Source organism: Heloderma suspectum, chromosome 1 (genome assembly GCF_057233095.1).
Source record: "Heloderma suspectum isolate Gila_16-S chromosome 1, 16-S_ref, whole genome shotgun sequence".
NCBI classification, from domain to species: domain Eukaryota; kingdom Metazoa; phylum Chordata; class Lepidosauria; order Squamata; family Helodermatidae; genus Heloderma; species Heloderma suspectum.
The window spans coordinates 23,294,287-23,316,391 of record NC_139458.1 but is presented as its reverse complement, the minus strand read 5'-3'; the positions used below and the strand labels follow the sequence as shown (position 1 = coordinate 23,316,391).

General features: G+C 42.5%; 1 protein-coding gene across 2 annotated transcripts in view; it reads left to right on the top strand.

The window, feature by feature from the left end:
* The window catches only part of RCOR1 (REST corepressor 1), a 203,653-nt gene that overhangs the window by 137,450 nt on the left and 44,098 nt on the right, over nt 1–22,105 (top strand). For both annotated transcript variants that reach the window (XM_084838331.1, XM_084838321.1), the window contains exons 4-6: nt 5,564–5,616; nt 8,612–8,773; nt 12,590–12,708. In XM_084838331.1, the coding sequence (XP_084694457.1) occupies nt 5,564–5,616; nt 8,612–8,773; nt 12,590–12,708 (334 nt within the window). The remainder of the gene's footprint in view (nt 1–5,563; nt 5,617–8,611; nt 8,774–12,589; nt 12,709–22,105) is intronic.

Below are 22,105 nucleotides of genomic sequence, written 5' to 3'. Positions count from 1 at the left end.
TTTGGAAGACAGAAACAAAATTCAAAGTGATCTGGATAGACTGGAGCGCTGGGCAGAAATCCACAGAATGACATTTAATAGGGATAAATGCCAAGTTCTGCACCTAGGAAAAAGAAACCAAATGCACAGTTACAAGATGGGGGATACGTGGCTCAACAATACTACAAGCGAGAAGGATCTTGGGTCTTGTTCAAGATGGGGGATACGTGGCTCAACAACACTGCAAGCGAGAAGGATCTTGGATTACAAGCTGAATATGAGCCAACAATGTGATGTGTCTGCAAAAAAGGCAAATGCTCTTTGGGGCTGCATTCATAGAAGCATCGCTTCCAAATCCCGGGAAGTACTAGTTCCCCTCTACTCAGCACTGGTTAGGCCTCATCTGGAGTACTGTGTCCAGTTCTGGGCACCACACTTTAAGAAGGATGCAGACAAACTGCAGAGGGTTCAGAGGAGGGCAATGGAGATGATCAGGGGACTGGAAACAAAGCCCTATGAAGAGAGACTTTAAGAACTGGGCATGTTTAGCCCTGAGAAGAGAAGACTGAGGGGAGATATGATAGCGCTCTTCAAGTACTGGAAAGGTTGTCACAGAGAAGAAGGCCAGGATCTCTTCTTGATCATCCCAGAGTGCAGGACACGCAACAATGGGCTCCAGTGACAGGAAGCCAGATTCCGGCTGAACATCAGGAAAAACGTCCTGACTGTTAGAGCAATACGACAATGGAACCAATGACCTAGGGAGGTGGTGGGCTCACCCACACTGGAGGCCTTCCAGACGAGGCTGGACAGCCATTTGTCAGGGATGCTGTGACTTGGATTCCTGCCTTGAGCAGGGGATTGGACTCGATGGCCTTGTAGGCCCCTTCCAACCCTACTATTCTATGATTCTATGATCACACCAATTGTCTCCAATTATCAACCTCCAACAGATTTTTCTGAGTTCTTTGACTAACTGGCCTCCTTCAAATCTCTTGGCCATAACCTCTCACTAATCTGTTCTTTATGAACTTGTACACTACTGATACAATTTATATGTCATCCTTTATCATTGCTGTTTTTGCAATTGTTTGTCCTTTAAAAAAGTTTTGTAAGCCGCCTTAATCATCTTGATGGAAATAAATCAATACAATCATTTAGGCTGGGCTGCATGTGTCGATTTTGTCACCCCTGACACTTTTAGAAGGTTCTCTTGTCTTGAGGCACCCTTGTTTTGCTTAATCCTTCTTGCTGCTTCAAGTCACAACAACCGAAGTTTAGAGCCTGGTTTGCAACTTTAATGAAGGCTGTGTGTGCCCTGGAGTGTAGAGTTAATGAGATGCTATTGTGCGAAAGAAAGAACCCCTGCTTACTCTGTCCTCCCACCCCAAAATAAAAAGTCTGTGTACTAAGTTGGCTCTTTTGTATTGTGTCTGTGATCTTGTGAATGCTTTGAATAAGGGTGGTGCGTAGAAGGATGATCAAAAAACTTTTTTAAACATGTCCTTAATGCAAACATGTAATTTTACTTTAATAATTGCAGTGGCTTTTAAAGTATAAAGATAGGCAGTGTATTACCTTTTCTCCAAGCACTAACTTTAGTTGATTGCAGCACCAAAACTGGGTATTTCCTTTCACTCACATCTATGTTCAGTTATCTCCAGTGGAACCATGCCAGAACTGGAGAGCCATGTCTGACCCCTTCACCTTTATCAGCAGCAAGTGGTATTTTCTTCCTTGACTTTGGTGCCCTGCATAAGTTACGGTAGTGGCAGGGGGATTGGTTGTCCATCATGGCTTCATTCCCACAGTGTGGCTGTAATGCTCAGTTGGTCCCTCCCACATAGTGTTGGGCTTTTAAGAGTTACAGTAGTGGCATGGGACGAAGCCACAAGAAAGCAGTTCTGGCAATACTTACTTGTGACCTTCTGAACCTTCTGTGCTTGACTCAATGGACTAATCACACAAATCTTGCATCCTGTAACGGTGGAGTCAGACTTCACAAACTGCTAGTGGTAGTACTGGTATCATCAGGTATTAGGTTTGATGCTGGACAAGTTAAGATACTTGTTGGTCCCCTTCAGATTGCCTGTAAGAGGGTATGGAGGCCACCTTGCAATCCAGGTGCTAGTGTGTGCAGGTGCCAGTTGAATGGACCAGCGCCTCCATCCATGTAGGGGAAGATCATACAGTTAACACTGCAATTTGTGAAGCTGTGGCAGCCCTTTTATGAGCTGTTGAAAGAAGAAAGAAGGAGAGGCCTCAGTCTGAAGCACTCCTGTGGCTAACACTGCATGGTTTCCAGTCATGGTTGAAAGACATGCATGCAGAAGACATGGGTCAGCAATCCTGTTCAAGGTTTATGGAGCTCTTTGAGGATTACACTCACAAAATCCAGATCTGTGCAGCTCATCTAAGAAGTCTGAGCTCATCATGTTTTTGGTTCAACAGTGGAGGATGTCTAAGTATATGAAGAGGCTGGAAGACAAAACACTTCATGTAACAAGTGAAGAGGCCTGTTTCAAAATCACCAAAGACTATTGGGAAGAAGTCTGTGAGTTGAGGTGTACACAAGAAGAAGCTGATACTAGAATGCTGCTGCATGCACTTCATGCAGCAAAGGCAGGGCCAAAATCTATTGTTGCCATTTGAGAAAACACCAGTGTACTGGTACTAGGCATTGGCTTTGCAAGTGGAATACCATGCCCCATGTTTGTGAAGTGGAACAAAGAGTGGTGCAAGATTTATTGATACAAGCAAACTCACAAGTTCAAGTGGACAGGATATTTTGATGTCCTGACTGGAGTGCACGCCTTCACTGGCTGCAGCATTGTGAATACTTTTGCAAGTTGGGGGAAGGTAACTCCCTTGAAACTACCAAGAAAGGACAAGAATGACCAGGAGATGTTCAGTCAACTAGGGAAATCATGGGGAATCTCTACAGAGATGTTTGAGAAGTTATAGCAATTCACGTGTCAAATGTGTGTTCCAACTACCCTCACTACTTCCGTAAACGACCTGTGCTATGAACTTTTTTGGCACAAGTGGAGAGAGGTGGAGTCTAGTCAGCTTCCACCATGCAATGACTGCCAGTCATGCACATTCTTAAGGCCATTTTCCAGGCAGGGATTTGGAGATGCAGTTTAAAAACCCAGCCACGTGTACCTAGCCCAAAATATTATGGGTGGTGATAGACAGAGATGGCAATTTTGTCATTGACTGGATGTATGAACCACCAGCACCAATTGCAGTTTGGAGATGTTGTCCTGCAAGTGTGTGCACTCCTGTCAACTGCTAAACTGCTCATCCCTATCCAGTGGACTTTCTTACACTGTTGTGTGCAAACTACAGTCATGTAGCAAGCAGAAAAAAACAGATGTAGACTTTGCAGTTGAATCTGAGGACTCAGAAGATGACTGCAGTGGTGACAAACATTTAAATTAAAGATAAAATGTTAACAGTTGTGAAATGATAACATTGTAACATTTGTAAATAAAAACATATGCCTATTGAACAGTTGGTGAACTCACAAAACTACTAGATGTTTCTTTACCTGTTATCCATAAGTAACCTGTTATCCATACACAGGGTAAAATTACATGAAACGTGGCTATGTTTCATGTTTCATAGTGTCTAACTATGGCATATCAGAATTAATGTTCTCAAACTATGGCTTGTTGGAAAGGTAAAAGAGTACCCTACAATTGTCTAATACCCTTTAGGTGCATATCTTGATCAGGTAATGTGTCATATGCAGTAAACAGTATAAAAATGAGGGAAAATTTAACTTTTTTCTTGGTATATGGCTTGTACCACAAAAATGGTAACAAATAAGGTCATTATTACAATTAGTTGTTTGTAAGAGAATTGAATAGTTTTCCAACACAGTTTTAAAATTTTAAATTGGACACTTTGTTCACACAGTACCAAAGTTCACAACTTAAATTAGAAAAGTTAGAAAAAGATGGCTTCGGCCATCTTGGTAATGTCATAAAAAGTGTAAGTAACCAGTCAGAATGGGCTATCACATGAAAATACAATCCAGAGACATACACCTTTCAAAAAATCATAATGAAATTTTGCCACCTTATGTGATACCAATATGTCAATTTTCAATTCTTGGCCCATGGACTATATTGAGTTCATACCTTGCACCCTGGAGTCCAATGTGTCTAGGGAGGGAGATACCATCCCTTGGCCAAGGAGCACTAGGAAGCTGCCTCCCAGGAAGAACATCATGGCAAAGGGAAGACCAGCTTGGCAACATCCCAACATGAACCCACCCATACACTACATTCAGCATTTAAGGCCCTCCTCCAGATGCCTCCTCTGAGGGAAGCTCGGAGGACAGTAACATGGAGGAGAGCCTTCTTGGTGGTGGCCCCCCAATTGTGGAATGATTTCCCTGATGAGGCCCGCCGGGCACCAACACTATTATCTATTCAGCACCAGGTTGAGACCTTTCTCTTCTCTCAGGCATTTACTTGGCAGCATATAATGAGCTTAATTAGCTCCTGCATTTGTCTTATTGTTGATTGTTTGATATTGTTTTAATTATATATTGTCTGTGTGTATGTGTGCTGTCTGCTTACATGTTTGCCTGTAAATGGTTTTACACTTCATATAATGTATTTGTAATGGTTTCTAATCTTTGTAAACTGCCCAGAGAGCCTTGGCTATTGGGCAGTATAGAAATGTAACAAATGAATAAATGAAGGAACATCCATTAGCAAGAGAAGGAGCAGCTGCAGAGAGCTGACTTTCCTGCTGTTTGCCAGAAAAAACACTCTGCTCCAGCTGCCAGTTGCTCTGGAGCGGAAGATGATGTGTCCTGGCTCCATCCTCAGCCAGAGGACTAAGGGTTGCTGGTGTGTGTGTGTGTATTGAAAGGCAGGAAGGCCCCCCTGTTCAGATCAGACGATACTATTAAGATGACGTAACTTCAAGAATTGGTACCTGAATTTGCTTGCTTTCGTCTGCCTTCTCCATTCGTTTCGCATTGTGTCTATTAGATTGGAAGCCTGCATGCAAGGACTGTCTTCTTTCATCTATGTACAGCACTTAGTAAATGTATTTATATGTGATAAACAATAATATAAATAGGTCATATGGATAACTCCCATTCTGATTTGTGCACAGAGGAACAGAAGCATGCAATGGCCACTTTGGACTATCAAATATTTGCTTAGTAAGTTAAAATCTGAACAAACATTGTGCAACCACACATAGCATCTTTGTATGAGTGGGAAAACAAATGAGGAATCCACAGTCAACTATCAATTCCCATTACGTCCAAACTGGGAAACTATAGTTAATGGCTTCCAAACAAGCCAGGATATAAGTTGGCTTAATATTCTGGCTTGCTTAGAAGCCACTAACCGTGTTGTGTAAAGGGAGGAGTGAAGCGGCTGCGTTCAGGTGCAGGAAGCTCATTCATATCTCGGCTTATTCAGCCAAGACCTGATGATTTGAATGTGGCCATTGTATTTACTATGTAAAGGAAATAGACAGTATATGTGCTGCTGCTGCTGCTGTTGTTGTTGTTCAAAAATTAATATTCTCTATTGTTGTTTTCTCTCCCCAGTGGATGAATACATTGCTATTGCAAAAGAGAAGCATGGCTACAACATGGAACAGGTAAAAAAGCAATTCAAAAAAATTTTAAATGTAAATTTTACCAGAATGTGACTCCTTTATTGCCTTCTTTCTCTGTCTCTCAGTTTACTGTTTTCATTTAAAATAATGGGTGGGGTAGTGGTGTGAGAGAGAGAAAGAGAGAGAGAGAGAGAGAGAGAGAGACAGTGAGGGAGCAGTAGAGGATCAAATTCTCCTAACTGCATTTGGCATGGTGATTTTGACCATGAAGTGATTTTTACCATTTTGTGATGTTTTATCAGTAGAGGTTGGCAGCTCCAATTTCAGTGGGGCTGTGAATCCATTCTGGGATTCAGTCAGAACCAGCCAGTTTATTGTGTGTGTAATATATAAGTATGTATAAACACATGTATGTACAGTCATGTTTTAAATATCCTATCTGTCCAAAAATGTCAAGCTGGGTTAAAACATTAAAGTTATGATAAAAACATATATACAGAAATAAAACAATCAAATAATACCTCCCAGAAAACCCAATAAAATAGACACAGGCATGTAGTGGAATATTAGCTAAATAACAGTATAAAACATATCACACAAATGTCTGTCTAAACATGTGAGCTTAGGGATCAAGCTACACATTAGCATGCAGCTTACCCCTCTCTGTTTTTTACTCTAGGGTGAGTGCTCACGGCCCTGATCTGGATCAGGACCACTGCATGCTGAGAGGGGAGGTTCAAACCTTTCTCCCTCAGCTACTTGGTTCCTGAAATTCTACTCCAACCCTCCTGCTAGGAGTTAAAAGAAAAAAGAAGTAAAGCCTCCATTGACACCAATGGAGGTTTTTTTTAAAAAAATCCCCATGCAGAGGCAGGGGATGGAATTTCAGGAACCAAGCAGCTGAGAGGGAAAGACTTAAATCCCCCCTACTGGTGTGTGGGGATCCGGATCATGGACAAGTGTACTTACTCTAGCATAAAAAAATAGAGGTGTCAGCTGTATGCCATGTAAGTAACCACTTCCCACCAAACAAATGAGACCCTTGGCTTCAACAAACTTGTCCGCCCCTGTTATAGTATCACACGTTATAATAACATAACAGGAATACGAACTATCTGAGAGAATCGAGTCTCTGATTAATCTGGATTATCTCTCCCCTCTGTACATACCCAGCTCCTAGATTCATCTGAATGGGATATTGTTGAAGAAGCATGACAGATGAAACTAAGATCAGCTTGAAAATTAAGAGCTTAACAGTGGGAAATGATATAAGTAGAGGACCATATAATTTTAAGCATTGTTATTCCATTGTTCTCTGAGAGATTCCTGTACTGGGAGATTTGAAAAAGGAAAAAACCCAACCATTATGTGTAAAGTTTCTTCTTGCAGTGAGTCATGTTTAAGGGAATTCCAAGAAGGAAAACTCCCTAGATGTTTAGCAATGAGAGCTTAATGACGTGGAACAGAGCCATGGGGTCATGCTTGTGTTTACAGATGTGGAGCCGCAGATAGTTTTTTGAACAGCTAACTTTCTATCAAGAAAGAAAAACTACTTCTTTTTTTCTTGTTATTTTTTTGCATAGCAGAATGGGTTGGGAGGAGGGAAACCCCAGCACCAAAGTTAGCACTTTCACTTTGAATGGTCTGAATGAAAGATGTTGCTCAGGGGATGTGGAATCTATATATGACTGTAGAGAATCAGAGCTGATAAGAGGCTTATTCTAGACTATTTTAGTGGATTGGTGCATAATAATTTTACTTGAGAAGAATACAAGCTTGCCAGCTTAACTTTATTTCAAGTGTAAGAGAGTTGGCCCCTGCTGAAACATCTGCTGTGGCAGAAATCAAGAGGACAGACTGTGTTGTACAGCCAACGGAACTTGCTGATGTGGAGCCATGACGTAATCCCTGTGACTTGGGGCTTTTCTGCACAGGAGCTAACTCACTAGTGTTTTTATGTCAAAGTTTAGTAGGGTGGGATTTCCGACATCTGTCATGTCACCCTTTTCAAAAGTACCATGGTGAACCAGAATGGCATTTCTTTTAATTCACTAGGAAAAATATCACCATGCATGTTGGAAAGCAATGTATCTAGTTCTTGGCGGATACAGTGGGTGACTCCAACTCTGAGGACTTTGGAGTGGGGTTTATTTCCTCTTCACAAGTGATGTTTTGCATTGTCCAAGGATTCCCAGTTTTGTTAGAACAAAAGGGCCAATACGTACTCTGTGTTCCACTGCTTACTTAGCACATTTAACAGCTCGTGTCCGTGGCTTGCTTTTGCACAGACATTATAGTGGAAGCAACTCATTCATCACACTGCAGTTCAGCTGCTCAGAACCTTTTGTGTTCTTTCTAAATGAATGCATTTTATGGTGGCTGTGTTTGTGTGACTGCATTCCTCTTTAGCGGAAGGGGGAAAGAATTGCAGCCCAACCAATGTTTCCTGCTCTAAAAAAGAAACTGGATACAAGGCCACAAATGGATACTAACAGAGGGCAATATCCAATACTGCCACTGCAGCTCTACTGACTGTGTTGCGCCCACAAGACTTACTGCTAGCGCAAGAGGAACCAGCACTTCCAAAAGCAACCCCGGAAATTAGCAGAAACGCTTGTTTCTGGAATGAGACGAGGCAGCAAAGCTCCCTTCTGTGAGCTCCACTGACCTGCCCCATTCCAGAAATTTCCAGTGGTCTGATGAAGCACTAGCTTCCCATTGCAATAGCGGTGGGTCCCACTAGAGTATGGGTAGCATTTGATACTGCCCAGAGCCTCCTTGCTACAGACATCATAGGTGTGTGTGTAGTAAGAATGCAGTGCAGTGAGTATGCCAGAAGGGTACTGGAGAGTATCTGAAACTTGCCAAACTTTGAAAACCTAAGCTTTGGAGCTGTAGCCTATGCCTAAGTGCAGAAAGGTGGCTTTTTAAAAAATGAAAACTGTAAAGATTACTATCATTTTCCTTTGATTGTGGGTCCAGTTTTCATTTGCATTTATCCATGCTGTCTTCCCACCCCCTTCCTTCCCATCTCCAGGCTCTTGGAATGCTCTTTTGGCACAAGCATAACATTGAGAAATCACTGGCTGATCTGCCTAACTTCACCCCCTTCCCAGATGAATGGACGGTTGAAGACAAAGTCTTGTTCGAGCAGGCTTTCAGTTTCCATGGGAAAACGTTCCACCGAATTCAGCAGATGGTAAGGCACCACTGGGGTCGCAGATTCAAAGGCTTGCAAGCCCTGGGCAGTATCCAGCATTGCTGCTACACTTATGGAATTGATGTAGTGCTAGCATGTAACCTCTAGTGCAGAGCTAATAGCGTATGCTGACACAACGGGTTTTCTGGGGAAATCCTGTGTGCCAGCATACATTATTGGCATTGCACTAGAGGTCGCTTACACTAGTGCTACATCAGTGGCATAAGGAGAGTGGCAGTGATGGATACTGCCCTCTGACTTAAGAAGCAAGTGAGGGAGTTCTGATACATGGTGGTTTTGATCCTTTTGAATAGATTTCTCATTTAAGATGCCCAACTGTCTAGGAAGGCATCGGAATCTTTTAGAGGAATGGGAGGGGTCAGTTGCAAAAAGTTGAGGAGTTAGCTCTTTTTTATGTTCAGTTTCAAAAATTGTGTGTTACTAGTTTTTTTGTTTATGATTTACAAAACATAAAACACAGCTAATACAACAACAGTTGGGAGAAGGGGTGTAGCAGGTGGGTTTGGGGGATGAGATTATGATGTGCTGAGAACTCTTCATTCCATAGAGTAAGAGGAATCTACAACTGGTACATTAACTAATCTCACTCTGTGTAGGTGTTTGTATAGGCAGTGAAAGGGCCAGGTAATTATCCAGTTGATGTCATCTACTGCATGCTGCAAATTCATAGAGAACAAGGTCAGTTCCTCCATCCAATGGCATGTGGTCTTCCATGTATGAGTTTAAAGCCAAGAGTTCTAAGCATTGTTTGGAAGTTAATAAGAATTGACCTTGATACAAAGAGACATTCTCAGAACATGTCAGGAACGACATGTGGTGTAGTGGCAAGAGTGTTGGACTGGGAGCCGGGAGATCCGGGTTCTAGTCCGCACTCGGCCATGGAAGCTCACTGGGTGACTTTGGGCCAGTCACACACTCTCAGCCCAACCTACCTCACAGGGTTGTTGTTGTGAGGATAAAATGGAGAGGAGGAGGATCATGTAAGCCGCCTTGAGTGCCTTGCAAGAGGAAAAAAGGCGGGATATAAATGCAATAATAAATAATAAATAAATAAACGATAAACATTGGCACAGCTATTGTTGTCTTTGTCAGAGTATATCCCATCTGTCATATCCGAAAATCTAAATGAGGATTCTTACACCAGGTCTGTTATGTAGGGTCTTGGGTAGACCAAAGTGAAGGTGATAGAAATACAGGAATTTTTAGTATCTGTGTTTATCACATTTTAAATCACTTAACACATTTTAATTTCTGTAAATTTGCCTTATCGGCTAGGAGAAAGATTGCACTGAAAGACATTCCTTCTCCTCCAAACTTGTCTACTTGATTTTCCTTGAGGATTTTTTTAAAGAGCAGAAGTGTTTTATATTTCTATCCACTGGAGATTAAGGGTCACGCTAAAAGCCGTATGCTGTTAATTAGCAGAAGTCTACAGCTATACCTTTGTTTTGCAGTCAACGCTTCCAGCTTAATCCTGTCTTTAAGTCACTGCTTTTTCCTGTTCTTCACAGACAAAATTATTTCATCTTTTTTGTTGAGGTTTCCTATGGGTAGAGCTAGATGTCGGACTGCTGATCAAAATAGCAGCTGATTTCTCCTGCCCCCTTCCGGTAACACATAGGGAGACTTTTAGCCAGGGGAATGATGATATTGTGGCAAGGGTAATCCTGCCTAAGTATTTCAGTGGTGCTAAGAGTTATATCTAATTCTGTTCTGTTTAGCCTTTTCCCTGTAAGTAAATCTGTGCTCTTGTTGGAACAGAAGGGGAAGTTTTATGTCGCCCTATTTTAACACATTTTAAACAAAAGTTAACTTTGAGGTCATCGGGAAGAAAAGTGTTGCTTATTGGAACCTCCATCTGATACTTTCTTTCCATCTGGTGGAACCTTCTAGGCAAGCAAATAGTGGCTGTATTCAAACAGTCTTCTAAATCCTCCAAAGCTGAATTCAGACAATCCTCCAAATCATGGTGTGGAGGACTGGAAATGAGCCACAGGCATGTGTGATCCTCTCTCACGCAAAGCTTCACGTTCCATTTGCTGCTTAGCACCAACTATAGTTTGCCATCATGTCCAAATTGACAAACTGCAGCTAGCACTTGCCCTCTAAACCAGAACTGGTTACTCACTTCAAACCATGGCGATTTGGACATCATGGCCAATTATGGTTAGCGTTAAACTGAAAACTGAAAGCAAAGGCTTGCATGAGACAGGAAGCATTCAGCATAAATGGCTGATTTTGATGTTATGGGAAACAATGGTTAATCCTTACACTGAAAGAGAAGGTGTGGAAGTAGACAGGAGGAGGATTATCTGAATTGAGTCACTACATAAACAGTTCCATAGTTCGATGCGCCTTTGCTGGCTGTGCACATCTCAGGCAGCAAAGATGATCTTTCAGGGTGTACAGTCAGAACAAGATGTAGGGCTCAATCTATTGATTTGCAGCAAATAGCAAAAAGTGAACAGACTGTTTCAAGGACGTAAATATGGTTTCTATGCTTGTAAGGTTTTTTTAGGAAGGATTGGTTTTCCCAATCTTCCTTACAAGTTCATTCTTGTGACATTCCAAAATCTAGGATAAGAATGACTGCAGCATCCTTCGAAGTCAGATCAGACCACCTATATAGCATCATCAGTGAATGTGGTGCTTTACAGAGCAACAGTTTTGTGAATGTGTTAATAAGGACATTGTCTCATGATCATTAAGGAGGGAGATGAGACACTTGCCTCTTAAAGTAGTGTGCAAAATTTAAATACATCATCCTCATCCTCATCATTATTATTATTTTAAAGCAAGCAAATTGAGAGACAGCTCTTTAATTGCAAATTGCTTTTTCTAAAGCTGGGCTTTTTTTAGCAAAAAAGGTAGAACAACTGATAGTGTAATTAATATTTCCGTGAGAACAGAGCATGGCTAACTTAGGTAGTGTTTGTGGGAGGGGAAAAACATGCAAACTTGAAAAGCAAAGTGTTGCTGATGGGCTGGATGTGCCCGATCTCGTCTGATCTCAGAAGCTAAGCAGGGTCAGCCCTGGTTAGTACTTGGATGGGAGACTGCCTGGGAATCAGGCTTCCTGCACTGAGCAGGGGGTTGGACTCGATGGTCTTATAGGCCCCTTCCAACCCTATGATTCTGTGATTCTCCACTGAAAGCCAAGTGATAAAATATAGAAGCAGCCCCCTGAACCCTTATCAAGCAGTTCAGAAATGTGTGCCATTCAGTGTTTACCTTTTGTTTTTGTGATTTAAGTTAGTAGTCAACATTTTCAGACCTAGGACTAACTTTAGCCCAAATGTGCATTTTTCAGCCATTTATTTGTATGGTGCTGCTGCTGCTGTGATACACCTTAGGTCATGGTGTGACCCAGACTGAGTAGTGGATCCTGTCCCACCAGATGAAAAACAATTATTTAAGTCACTGCCTGTTGGTATGAAACTGGCCCCATTTTTTGAAATGTACTCAAGGCACCAGTTGAGTTGCACCCAATTTCTCGAATGGCACCCAGTTGTGGAGCTGTCAGGCACTTGTGCATTGGTACTTTGCATTCTGCTATTGCTAATTCAGGCATAAAACTGCCAATTTCTTCCCAAGTGATGCTAGAAACAGTTCTTATCCTGGATTACTCTCTTGAGATCAACAGTATACTCTTTTTTGTGATCCAATGTGGTGGTTGCCAACTTCTGCTCACGGTGGGTCATGGCTCCTTTCCTTGACAATCGTCACTATCTGATTTGAATTTGGCACATTGTAAAGTGGGGTGTCTCAGTGGTCCCTATATTCTGTGTTCTTCAGCTGCCTGACAAATCGATAGCAAGCTTGGTGAAGTTCTACTATTCTTGGAAAAAGACGAGAACCAAAACAAGTGTCATGGATCGTCATGCTCGGAAACAGAAAAGAGAAAGGGAGGAGAGGTAAGTTGGCAAGTAGGATTATAAGATGGAGGACCTGCAAATAATAGTCACTTAACTTGCACATTCTGCAGTTTTGTTTTGTGTAAAATAATGTAGACACTTACACAATATTTGAACAAAATACATCTTAAATTACAGTTCCATGCCAGACGAGTATAAGATGGAAATGTTCAGTGTGGATGTTGTGTAACAGTACATCACACAAGCAAACAAATAGACTTGTGGTACCTTATAGACTAATCGTTTTTGTGGATGCATTGTCCACAAAAGCTTATGCCATAATGAATCTGTTGTGTGTTGAAGGTGCCACAATTGTGTTTGCTACTGCAGACTTAACACAAATACCTCTCTGGAAGTTACCACACAAACTAAATTCTGTTACTTTTCAGGACACTTAAAAGAGAAGGGTTTGCAAACTGTTGACATTTTAGAAATGAATGCCATGTTTCTGCTTTTTGTGTTTGTTCCTCTTAGGAGATTTTAAGTTCTCAGCTATATCGACAAATTCATGGAGGATAAAGTTATCAATGGCTACTAGTCCTGATGGTGATACGCTGTCTCTAGTATCAGAGGTAGTATGTCGATGTACACCTATGTACAGAGGCAGTATGCCTGAGTTCCCCAGTTGCTGGGGAACATGAGTGGGAGGGCGCTGTTGCACTCATGTTCCACTTGTGGGTTTCCCAGAGGCAGCTGGTTGACCACTGTGTGGACAGAATGCTGGACTAGATGAACCTTGGTCTGATCCAGCATGGCTCTTCTTATGTTCTTATTTTGTGCTTGCTCCCTTCCTGGGGAAAAAATAATGTTATTGTACAACAATGTGTGTTTGTCTGCCTGTCTGTCTAAAGTTCCACACTTTATGCAGCAGTCATGTAGGAGATACGTGAAGTCAGGTTTGTATCCATAAATTTCTCTGAACAAGCATCACGGCTCTTGGGCAAATGCACAGAGATGCTTTAAGGATGCACACATGTCATTCACACGTGTGCATATGTTTGTTGTGAGGAACACTGATACAACATTGGTGTACCTGTGGCAAGCACAATCGCTGTATAAAATGCGGAGCTGCTCTGACTGAGATTGTCTATGAATTCTGTATATGTGATAGAAAATATTTCACTTTTGTGAGGGTCAATGTTCCTTTCTCTGGTTGAAGCCATTGCATTCACTCATGTTGTGTAGGGTAACATCAGATAACTTAGTTGTACTCACCTGGTCACCAAAGACAAGAAGGAATTTGTGCAAGCAGTTGAATGGGCTGTGGCTGAGAGGGGATGGATCACTCTCTCCCCACTCCACCAAACTGTTTGGTTTCAAAGAAGCTTGCTTTAGAAGCCTGCTAAGCAACAGCCAGCAATGCTGAAATATGCCATTTAAGGGATGAAGCTTGGCAGTTCAGGACTGGTTGTTTAGATAGCACACATCTGACCAAGGTGCAGGAAAGATCAGTTGCCACTTATCACTGCTATGTAAGATCAAATATAGGCCGTCCTGGAAAGATTTGTGGCTTAAAAAAAAAAGTCCTAAATCTTCTCTACAAAATCTTTCCATATAAGTACTGTGTCCCGACCCAGTGATTCAAGATCCCAGTAGATATGGGGCATATCTTTGTGGGTAAGAACAGGGATTGGCAAAATTATCCAGTTGTCTGCTGACAGGTTTAGCCCAACTCCAACCTGCTTCTAGGAAAATGCAGCTTTCCTGCTAATTCCTTGTTGTGAAATTGGATTATCCAGTAAATGGGCTTTCTTTCCTCTGGTCCTCCCTATGCTACTTCCTCAACCGTGCTTTCTCTTCCCAAGGGAAAATGCTCTGCAAGGGGGAAGTCATTCTGTATCATGCTTATAAAATGTAGGGTTGCCTTCCCCAGCCTGGCACCTTCCAGATGTCTTGGACTACAGCTCCCATCATCCCCAACCACCAAAGACCATCTGGAGGGTACCAAGCTGGGGGAGGTTGTATTGGGGTCTATAATAAGGCTGTGACTGTGTTTAGATCCGCTTCCCCCAACCTGGTGTTCTCCAGATGTGTTGGACTGCAAGTCCCATCATTCCCAATGACTGTGCTGGCTGGCAATGATGGGACTTGCAGTCCAATACATCTGGGGGGGCACCAGGTTGGAGAAGGCTGGTTTAGATGGCCATAGGTTGTCTTAATAAGCTGAGATATGAATTAGCCTTTTGCCTGCGCACACCACTCTTTCTCTCCTCACTTTGTAGCACACCACAACGAAATGCAGACGTCTGCAATTGACCATGGTTTCCTATTTCATCTGAACTGAGACACTAAAGTTACCAGCTTTAGAACAAGCCAGGATTTTAAAAACCAACCTCAAACGTGATTTAAAATCCTGGCTTGTTCCAAAGGTGGTAACCATAGTTACGTGGTTCAGGTGAAAAAGGAAGCTATTGTTAATTGGAGGGTCTGGCATTTCATTGAGCTGGGCCACAAAGGGAGGAGAGAAGAGGCTACATGCAAAAGGCTTGTTCATATCTCTGCTGATTTAGGCAAGATATGATCAGCCTATCATAGTCATCGCCTTTTTTAAGGATCTAAGCTTTATAAGTGCAGGCAAAAGGCTCACTCATATTTCTGTTTTTTAAGCTGAGAGATAAGATTGTTTGAATGCAGCCTGCTACTGTGGTCGTGATTAAATTAAACTTCTGGTGGGCGAAATTAAAATTAATCCTACAGATTAAATTTGGCGGGAGTGGGGGGAAGTGTCTTTAATAGGGATCATTCACTTGGTTCTGTGTTGCTTATTCTGTGGACATGCAGCTAGAAAGTTTCGAATGGAAATGGTTCCCAATGGAAAACAGCCTCATCAGCCTGCCATGTCTCTGTTGGCTCTGCTGCTGCTTCGTCCTGCTTATTGCATGGGACCAGCCACATGATTTTAATCTGATTTACAAGAGATTTTCCCACCAGTTTGGTCCCTTGGAAAGCTCTCTGAAGATGTGTCTGACTCTAGATTTTGCATTAATTCAGTGCTCTTGCAATGCAGGAATATTGATTCAAAGTAGTCTTAAGAGCCTGTTGCTATGGAGATGGTGATTCTGCTCACACACTTTGGGAAAGGGGCCAAGCTGGCACATGCATGTTTTGTGTTCATAAACTGCAGATTTAGGTTGGGCTTGGTTTGGTAATTACAAGCCACCTTGAGCAAACTTGGAAAGGCAGGGCATAAATGTTTTAAATAAAGAGATACGCTTGTGAGCAAAAACTACTTCTGGTTTATCCTCTAGATTGCAAGTGGTATTGCAACGTTGCAATATCTGGGGCTGTTTAACTTAGAAAAAGGGCGAGTGAGGGGAGACATGACAGAGGTGTACAAAATTATGCATGGTGTGAAGGAAATGGATAGGGAGACATTTTTCTACCTGTCCCATAATGCTGGAACCTGGGGTCATCCCATCAAGTTGATTGGTGGAAGATTCAGGACAGATAAAAGGAAGGACTTCTTTACATAGCATGTAGTTAAACTATGGAATTCAGTTTAAGATATAGTGATGGCCACCAATTTGGATGGCTTCAAAAGGAGATTGAACAAATTCCTGGAGGAGAAGGCTATCAATGACTACTAGTCCTGATGGCTATATGCTACCTCCAGTATCAGAAGCAGTATGCTTAGAATCATAGAATATTAGGGTTGGAAAGGGCCTACAAGTCCATTGAGTCCAGCCCCCTGCTCAATGCAGGAATCCAAGTCAAAGCATCCCTGACAGATGGCTGTCCAGCTTCATCTTGAATGCCTCCAGTGTGGGAGAGCCCACCACCTCCCTAGGTCATTGGTTCCATTGTCGTATTGCTCTAGCAGTTAGGATGTTTTTCCTGATGTTCAGCCGGAATCTGGCTTCCTGTAACTTGAGCCCATTATTCTGTGTCCTGTGCTTTGGGATGATGGAGAAGAGATCCTGGCCTTCCTCTCTGTGACAACCTTTCCAGTACTTGAAGAGCGCTATCATACCTCCCCTCAGTCTTCTCTTCTCAAGGCTAAACATGCTCAGTTCTTTCAGTCTCTCCTCATAGGGCTTTGTTTCCAGTCCCCTGATCATCTTTGTTGCCCTCCTCTGAACCCTCTCCAGCTTGTCTGCATCCTTCTTAAAGTGAGGTGCCCAGAACTGGACACAGTACTCCAGATGAGGCCTACCCAGTCCTGAGTAGAGGGGAACTAGTACTTCACAAGATTTGGAAGCTATACTTCTATTAATGCTTATGTATACCAGTTGCTAGTGGACACTACTGGGAGGGTGCTGTTGTACTCATGTCCTGCTTCCGGGCTTCCCATAGACATCTGGTTGGCCTCTGTGTGAACAGAGTGCTGGATGGCATGGGCCTTTGGTCTGATCCAGCATGGATCTTCTTATGTTCTTAAACTGGTTCTTCCCTGTTGAAACCATACATTTCGCAATCAAGCAAATTTATCTGAATGTATATGCTAAAACGGGACACTTTTGCCCATAAGGGTTGCAGCCCATAATTCATGATTGCAGTCACTGGAAAGAAGACTTGTACAGCCCCAGCGGTGCCTTTTCTAAGACCAAGGAAGGACTTTCCTGGTCATTTGATTGGGGCTTGATTCCATCAGCTCAAATAATTAAAACAGCCTTCCCCAACTAGATGTTTCAGACTACAACTCCCATCATCCGATGCTGTTCTGTATATAGGAACATAGGAAGCTGCATTATGCCGAGTCAGATCATCAGTTCTTCAGCCCAGTACTGTCAACGCTGACTGGCAGTGGGTCTCTAGGGTTTCAGGCAGGAGTTTTCCTGCCACAGCTGTAGATGCCAGGGATCAAACCTGGGACTTTCTGCATGCAAAGCAGGTGCTCTACCTGTGAGATACAGTGGAGGGCAGGAGGTTGGGGATGGCTGCTTTAAAATGATCACAACCAAACTGAGGTGAACAGGCTTGTTAAGAGTCCTTTACATGTTTTCATAGAATCATAGAATAGTAGGGTTGGAAGGGGCCTATAAGACCATCGAGTCCAACCCCCTGCTCAATGCTTTTCTAGCATGTCTCTTCTAATAGGGGAAGTGGAACAAGCTAATTGTAATGGGGAACTGGTTGTATGAGGTTTTTTGCCCGGATATAATAGGTACTAGCTTGCCTAGTGCCAATGTTGATGTCATTTAAACATTTTTATTTTCCACGACTTATAAATGAATTTCTGTTCATCTTGGATTTCTTCTACCTTTTTAAACAGTTGAGTAAAACTGCTGTCCTGTTTTCAATGGATTTTGGGGGGGTGCTGTTTTATTTTCATGTTCATATGTTTTATACTTTTATTAGTGTACTTGTATTACTTGCCACTGTGGGAACTCTCGGGAGTTGAAGCTGTGGGATACAGTTTCCCCCCCCCCGATAAATTAAAATAAACACACATCTGGAAGCATCTGAATTGCCTGCCCCACCCCAAACAGGTATACTGGGAAATAGACACCCAGATAGCCAGTAGTAAAAAACATGTTTTGTTATTATAAAGGGAAGGGAAAGGAAAGGTTCCTCCTGTGCAAGCACCGGGTCATTACTGACCCCTAGAGGGACGCTGCTTATGCTGGCGTTTTCATGGCAGACTATAGCGGGGTGGTTTGCCATTGCCTTCCCCAGTCGTGACTACTTTTCCCCCAGCAAGCTGGGTACTCATTTTACTGACCTCGGAAGGATGGAGGGCTGAGTCAACCCAAGCTGGCTACCTGGGACCCAGCTTCCGCTGGGATCGAACTCAGGTTTCAAGATTTCAAGTCCTAATAGTCCTAACAGGAGAGTTTTCATCTAAGTACCACATTTCCTATTCAGCTCTGAAAAGGCTGTTCAGCTGATAGGTACACAGGCCTGGTAAGTTTCTAGAACAGCTTTCCCAACCTGGTATCCCCCAGACATTTTAGACCATCAGCCTCAACCAGTATGGCCAATGGTCAGGAATGCTGGGAGTTGTAGTCCAAATAGTCTGGAGGGAACCTGGTTGGGAAAGGTTGCTTTAGATGGTCAAGATGGTATCTCATTCCAAAATCAGATCACACTTAATACAGTTTCTGTGTAGAGATTATCTCATAGCTAATATTATCTACTGTCCTATAAATTAGGACTCACAGTCGTAACTTCTAAAAAGAAACCTATAAAATTAAACACACACAAAAGGCTTAGACATACAACTTTCAGGCTAGATACAATTAGTTCTGAATTATAATTTCTGTTCTGTATTTCTGTAAATTTTAATTACTATTTAAACCTAAATTCTTCTAGATATCGGTATATCAAGCATTTTGATGTTTAGATCTCATACAAAATTTCCTGCTCATTGCTTGATAAGTGAAAAATTTTATACTTTTGACCTTGAATAATAATATTCCACACCCCTTCATTATGCAAATAACCTCTGAACCCAAGTGATAGGATTTCAAATCCAACACCTTTCTTTGGATACCATCTAGGTCATCTTACCATTTAGTTTTTGATATTAATTACCCAGAATTAGAATAACAGAATCATAGAACAGTAGGGTTGGAAGGGGCCTACAAGGCCATCGAGTTCAACCCCCTGCTCAAGGCAGGAATCCAAGTCAGAGCATCCCTGACAGATGGCTGTCCAGCCTCATCTTGAATGCCTCCAGTGTGGGAGAGCCCACTACCTCCCTAGGTCATTGGTTCCATTGTCATATTGCTCTAACAGTCAGGATTCTTTTCCTGATGTTCAGCCGGAATCTGGCTCCCTGTCACTTGAGCCCATTATTCCGTGTCCTGCACTCTGGGATGATCAAGAAGAGATCCTGGCCTTCTTCTCTGTGACAACCTTTCCAGTACTTGAAGAGCGCTATCATATCTCCCCTCAGTCTTCTCTTCTCAAGGCTAAACATGCCCAGTTCTTTCAGTCTCTCTTCATAGGGCTTTGTTTCCAGTCCCCTGATGATCTTTGTTGCCCTCCTCTGAACTCCAGTTTGTCTGCATCCTTCTTAAAGTGTGGTGCCCAGAACTGGACACAGTACTCCAGATGAGGCCTACCCAGTCCTGAGTAGAGGGGAACTAGTACTTCCCGGGATTTGGAAGCGATGCTTCTATGAATGCAGCCCCAAAGAGCATTTGCCTTTTTTGCAGACACATCACATTGTTGGCTCATATTCAGCTTGTGATCAACAACAGTTCCAAGATCCTTCTCGTTTGTCGTGTTGTTGAGCCACGTATCCCCCATCTTGTAACTGTGCATTTGGTTTCTTTTTCCTAGGTGCAGAACTTGGCATTTATCCCTATTAAATGTCATTCTGTTGTTTTCTGCCCAGCACTCCAGTCTATTCAGATCACTTTAAATTTTGTTTCTGTCTTCCAAAGTATTCGCTATCCCGCCCAATTTTGTGTCATCTGCAAATCTGATCAGCATTCCCTGCCCTCCTCCTCCAAGTCATTAATAAACATGTTGAAGAGCACTGGGCCCAGGACTGAGCCCTGCGGTACCCCACTCGTTACCTCTCCCCAGGTTGAGAAGGTCCCATTGATAAGCACTCTTTGAGTCCGATTCTGTAGCCACCTGTGGATCCACCAGATCGTTGTTTCATCTAGCCCACTTTGAGCTAGTTTGCTCATCAGGATATCATGGGGGACTTTGTCGAAAGCTTTGCTGAAGTCGAGGTATATGATGTCTACAGCATTCCCACGGTCTATAAGGGAGGTTACTTGATCAAAAAATGAGATCAGATTTGTCTGGCAGGACTTGTTTTTGACAAATCCATGTTGGCTTCGAGTAATCACTGCACTGTTTTCAAGGTGCTTCCAGATGTATTGCTTTATCATCTGCTCCAGAATTTTCCCAGGGATTGATGTCAGACTGACTGGTCTGTAGTTCCCAGGTTCCTCCTTTTTACCCTTTTTCTTTATTGTGAACCTACTTGTGACTGTGTGTGTGTGTGTCCTCCCTTTAATACAATCATCTCTAGCTTCTAATTATGTATCATTAAGCATTTTCAGTTACTCTTCACTTGGCATTTTCTAAAAAGACATATTGCTTTGATGGAAGTGGATTAGCGATTTCTCAGTAGCCTTCCTGGCAACTTCAAGCAAGCCTAAAATCAACTACTCTTTTAAAATCCTTGACACATTCGCTCATTACATTTTATTCAGTTAGTTATTCGGCAAATGTGTATACTGTCCTTCTACATAACAATAAATAATACGTAGTGAAATTAACAAGAATAAAATGGTGGATAAAATTAGCAGCAAAGTCATCACAGTCAAAAGCCTGGGAGAATAAAAAGTTCTTCACCTGGTGCCCAAAAGGTAATAAAGTAGGTACCAGGTAGGTCTCTCTCGGGAGAGAGTTCCACAAATGAGATGCTGAAACTGAGAAGGTTCCCTCTCCCTAGGCACTACTCACCTCACCTCTGACACCAGGGGCACATCGAGGAGGGTCTCCGATGATGATCTCAGAGCACACGTAGGTTGATGTGGAGTTAAATGTACCTTCAGGAACCCTGGTCCTTTAAAGCTGTATAGGGCTTTAAAGGTAAGCATGAGCACTTTGATTTGTATGTGTTCCCCCAACCCCCATCCAACACATGGATTGATATGAGCGTTTGAAGGAGTCATGTCCAATCGAGAAAGGGGGCTGGGGGGACTGGCTCAAAGTGAATCTCAGCAACTTTTCAAATTAGCCACAGATTCCTCCAACACTGGGGGCTGGTTTAACATGATTCTGTGCCACCTACCACCACTACTGGCTCTCTCCACTGCTGCCGCCACTCACATGGGTGAAGGGGGATGGTATTGGCGGTGTCCAGTGCTTCAGGGAAGCTTGGAGAATTGCATTTCCCATGCTTCCTTGTGCAGATGGGTGCTTGTCCATATACTTGCAGCAGCCCTCAGACCTTAAGCCTGATTTCTATACCGAACCAAGGCCCCACACCACCATGCTCCTTTGCCAGGGTAAATTTAGGAAAGGGGAGTAGCCACAGGGACGGCTAGTGGTTTGGACTGTTAGTGAAGAGATATTGGTTTGAATTGTGCCTGTTAGTTCATCTGAGCTGAGCCAGGGTAAATTTACCTATCCCTAGATGTAACATATGAAGCAACACTTGTGTGTGAAAGGTTAGTGTCATGCATTATGGTTTCCCTCTTTGGAATTACCCCTTATGTAGGAAATAACGTACAGTAGAGGTGCACAGTGGTAGCCTTGATGTGATAGATATCCATCCTGATATTTCATAACCCTTCCTTGGAATTTTAGTTTCCCCTTTTTTTTAACGTGCCTCTCTCTTGCCTTTTTATTTAGGGATGTAAAAAAATACCTTTGCTGGCAGTATTCTACTACAATTGCTCAGAAAGTATATAAATGTAATAAATATAATTTGAGCTTATTTCTTAAAGTAATTCATTCAGTTCATACTATAATTTCAACTAATATG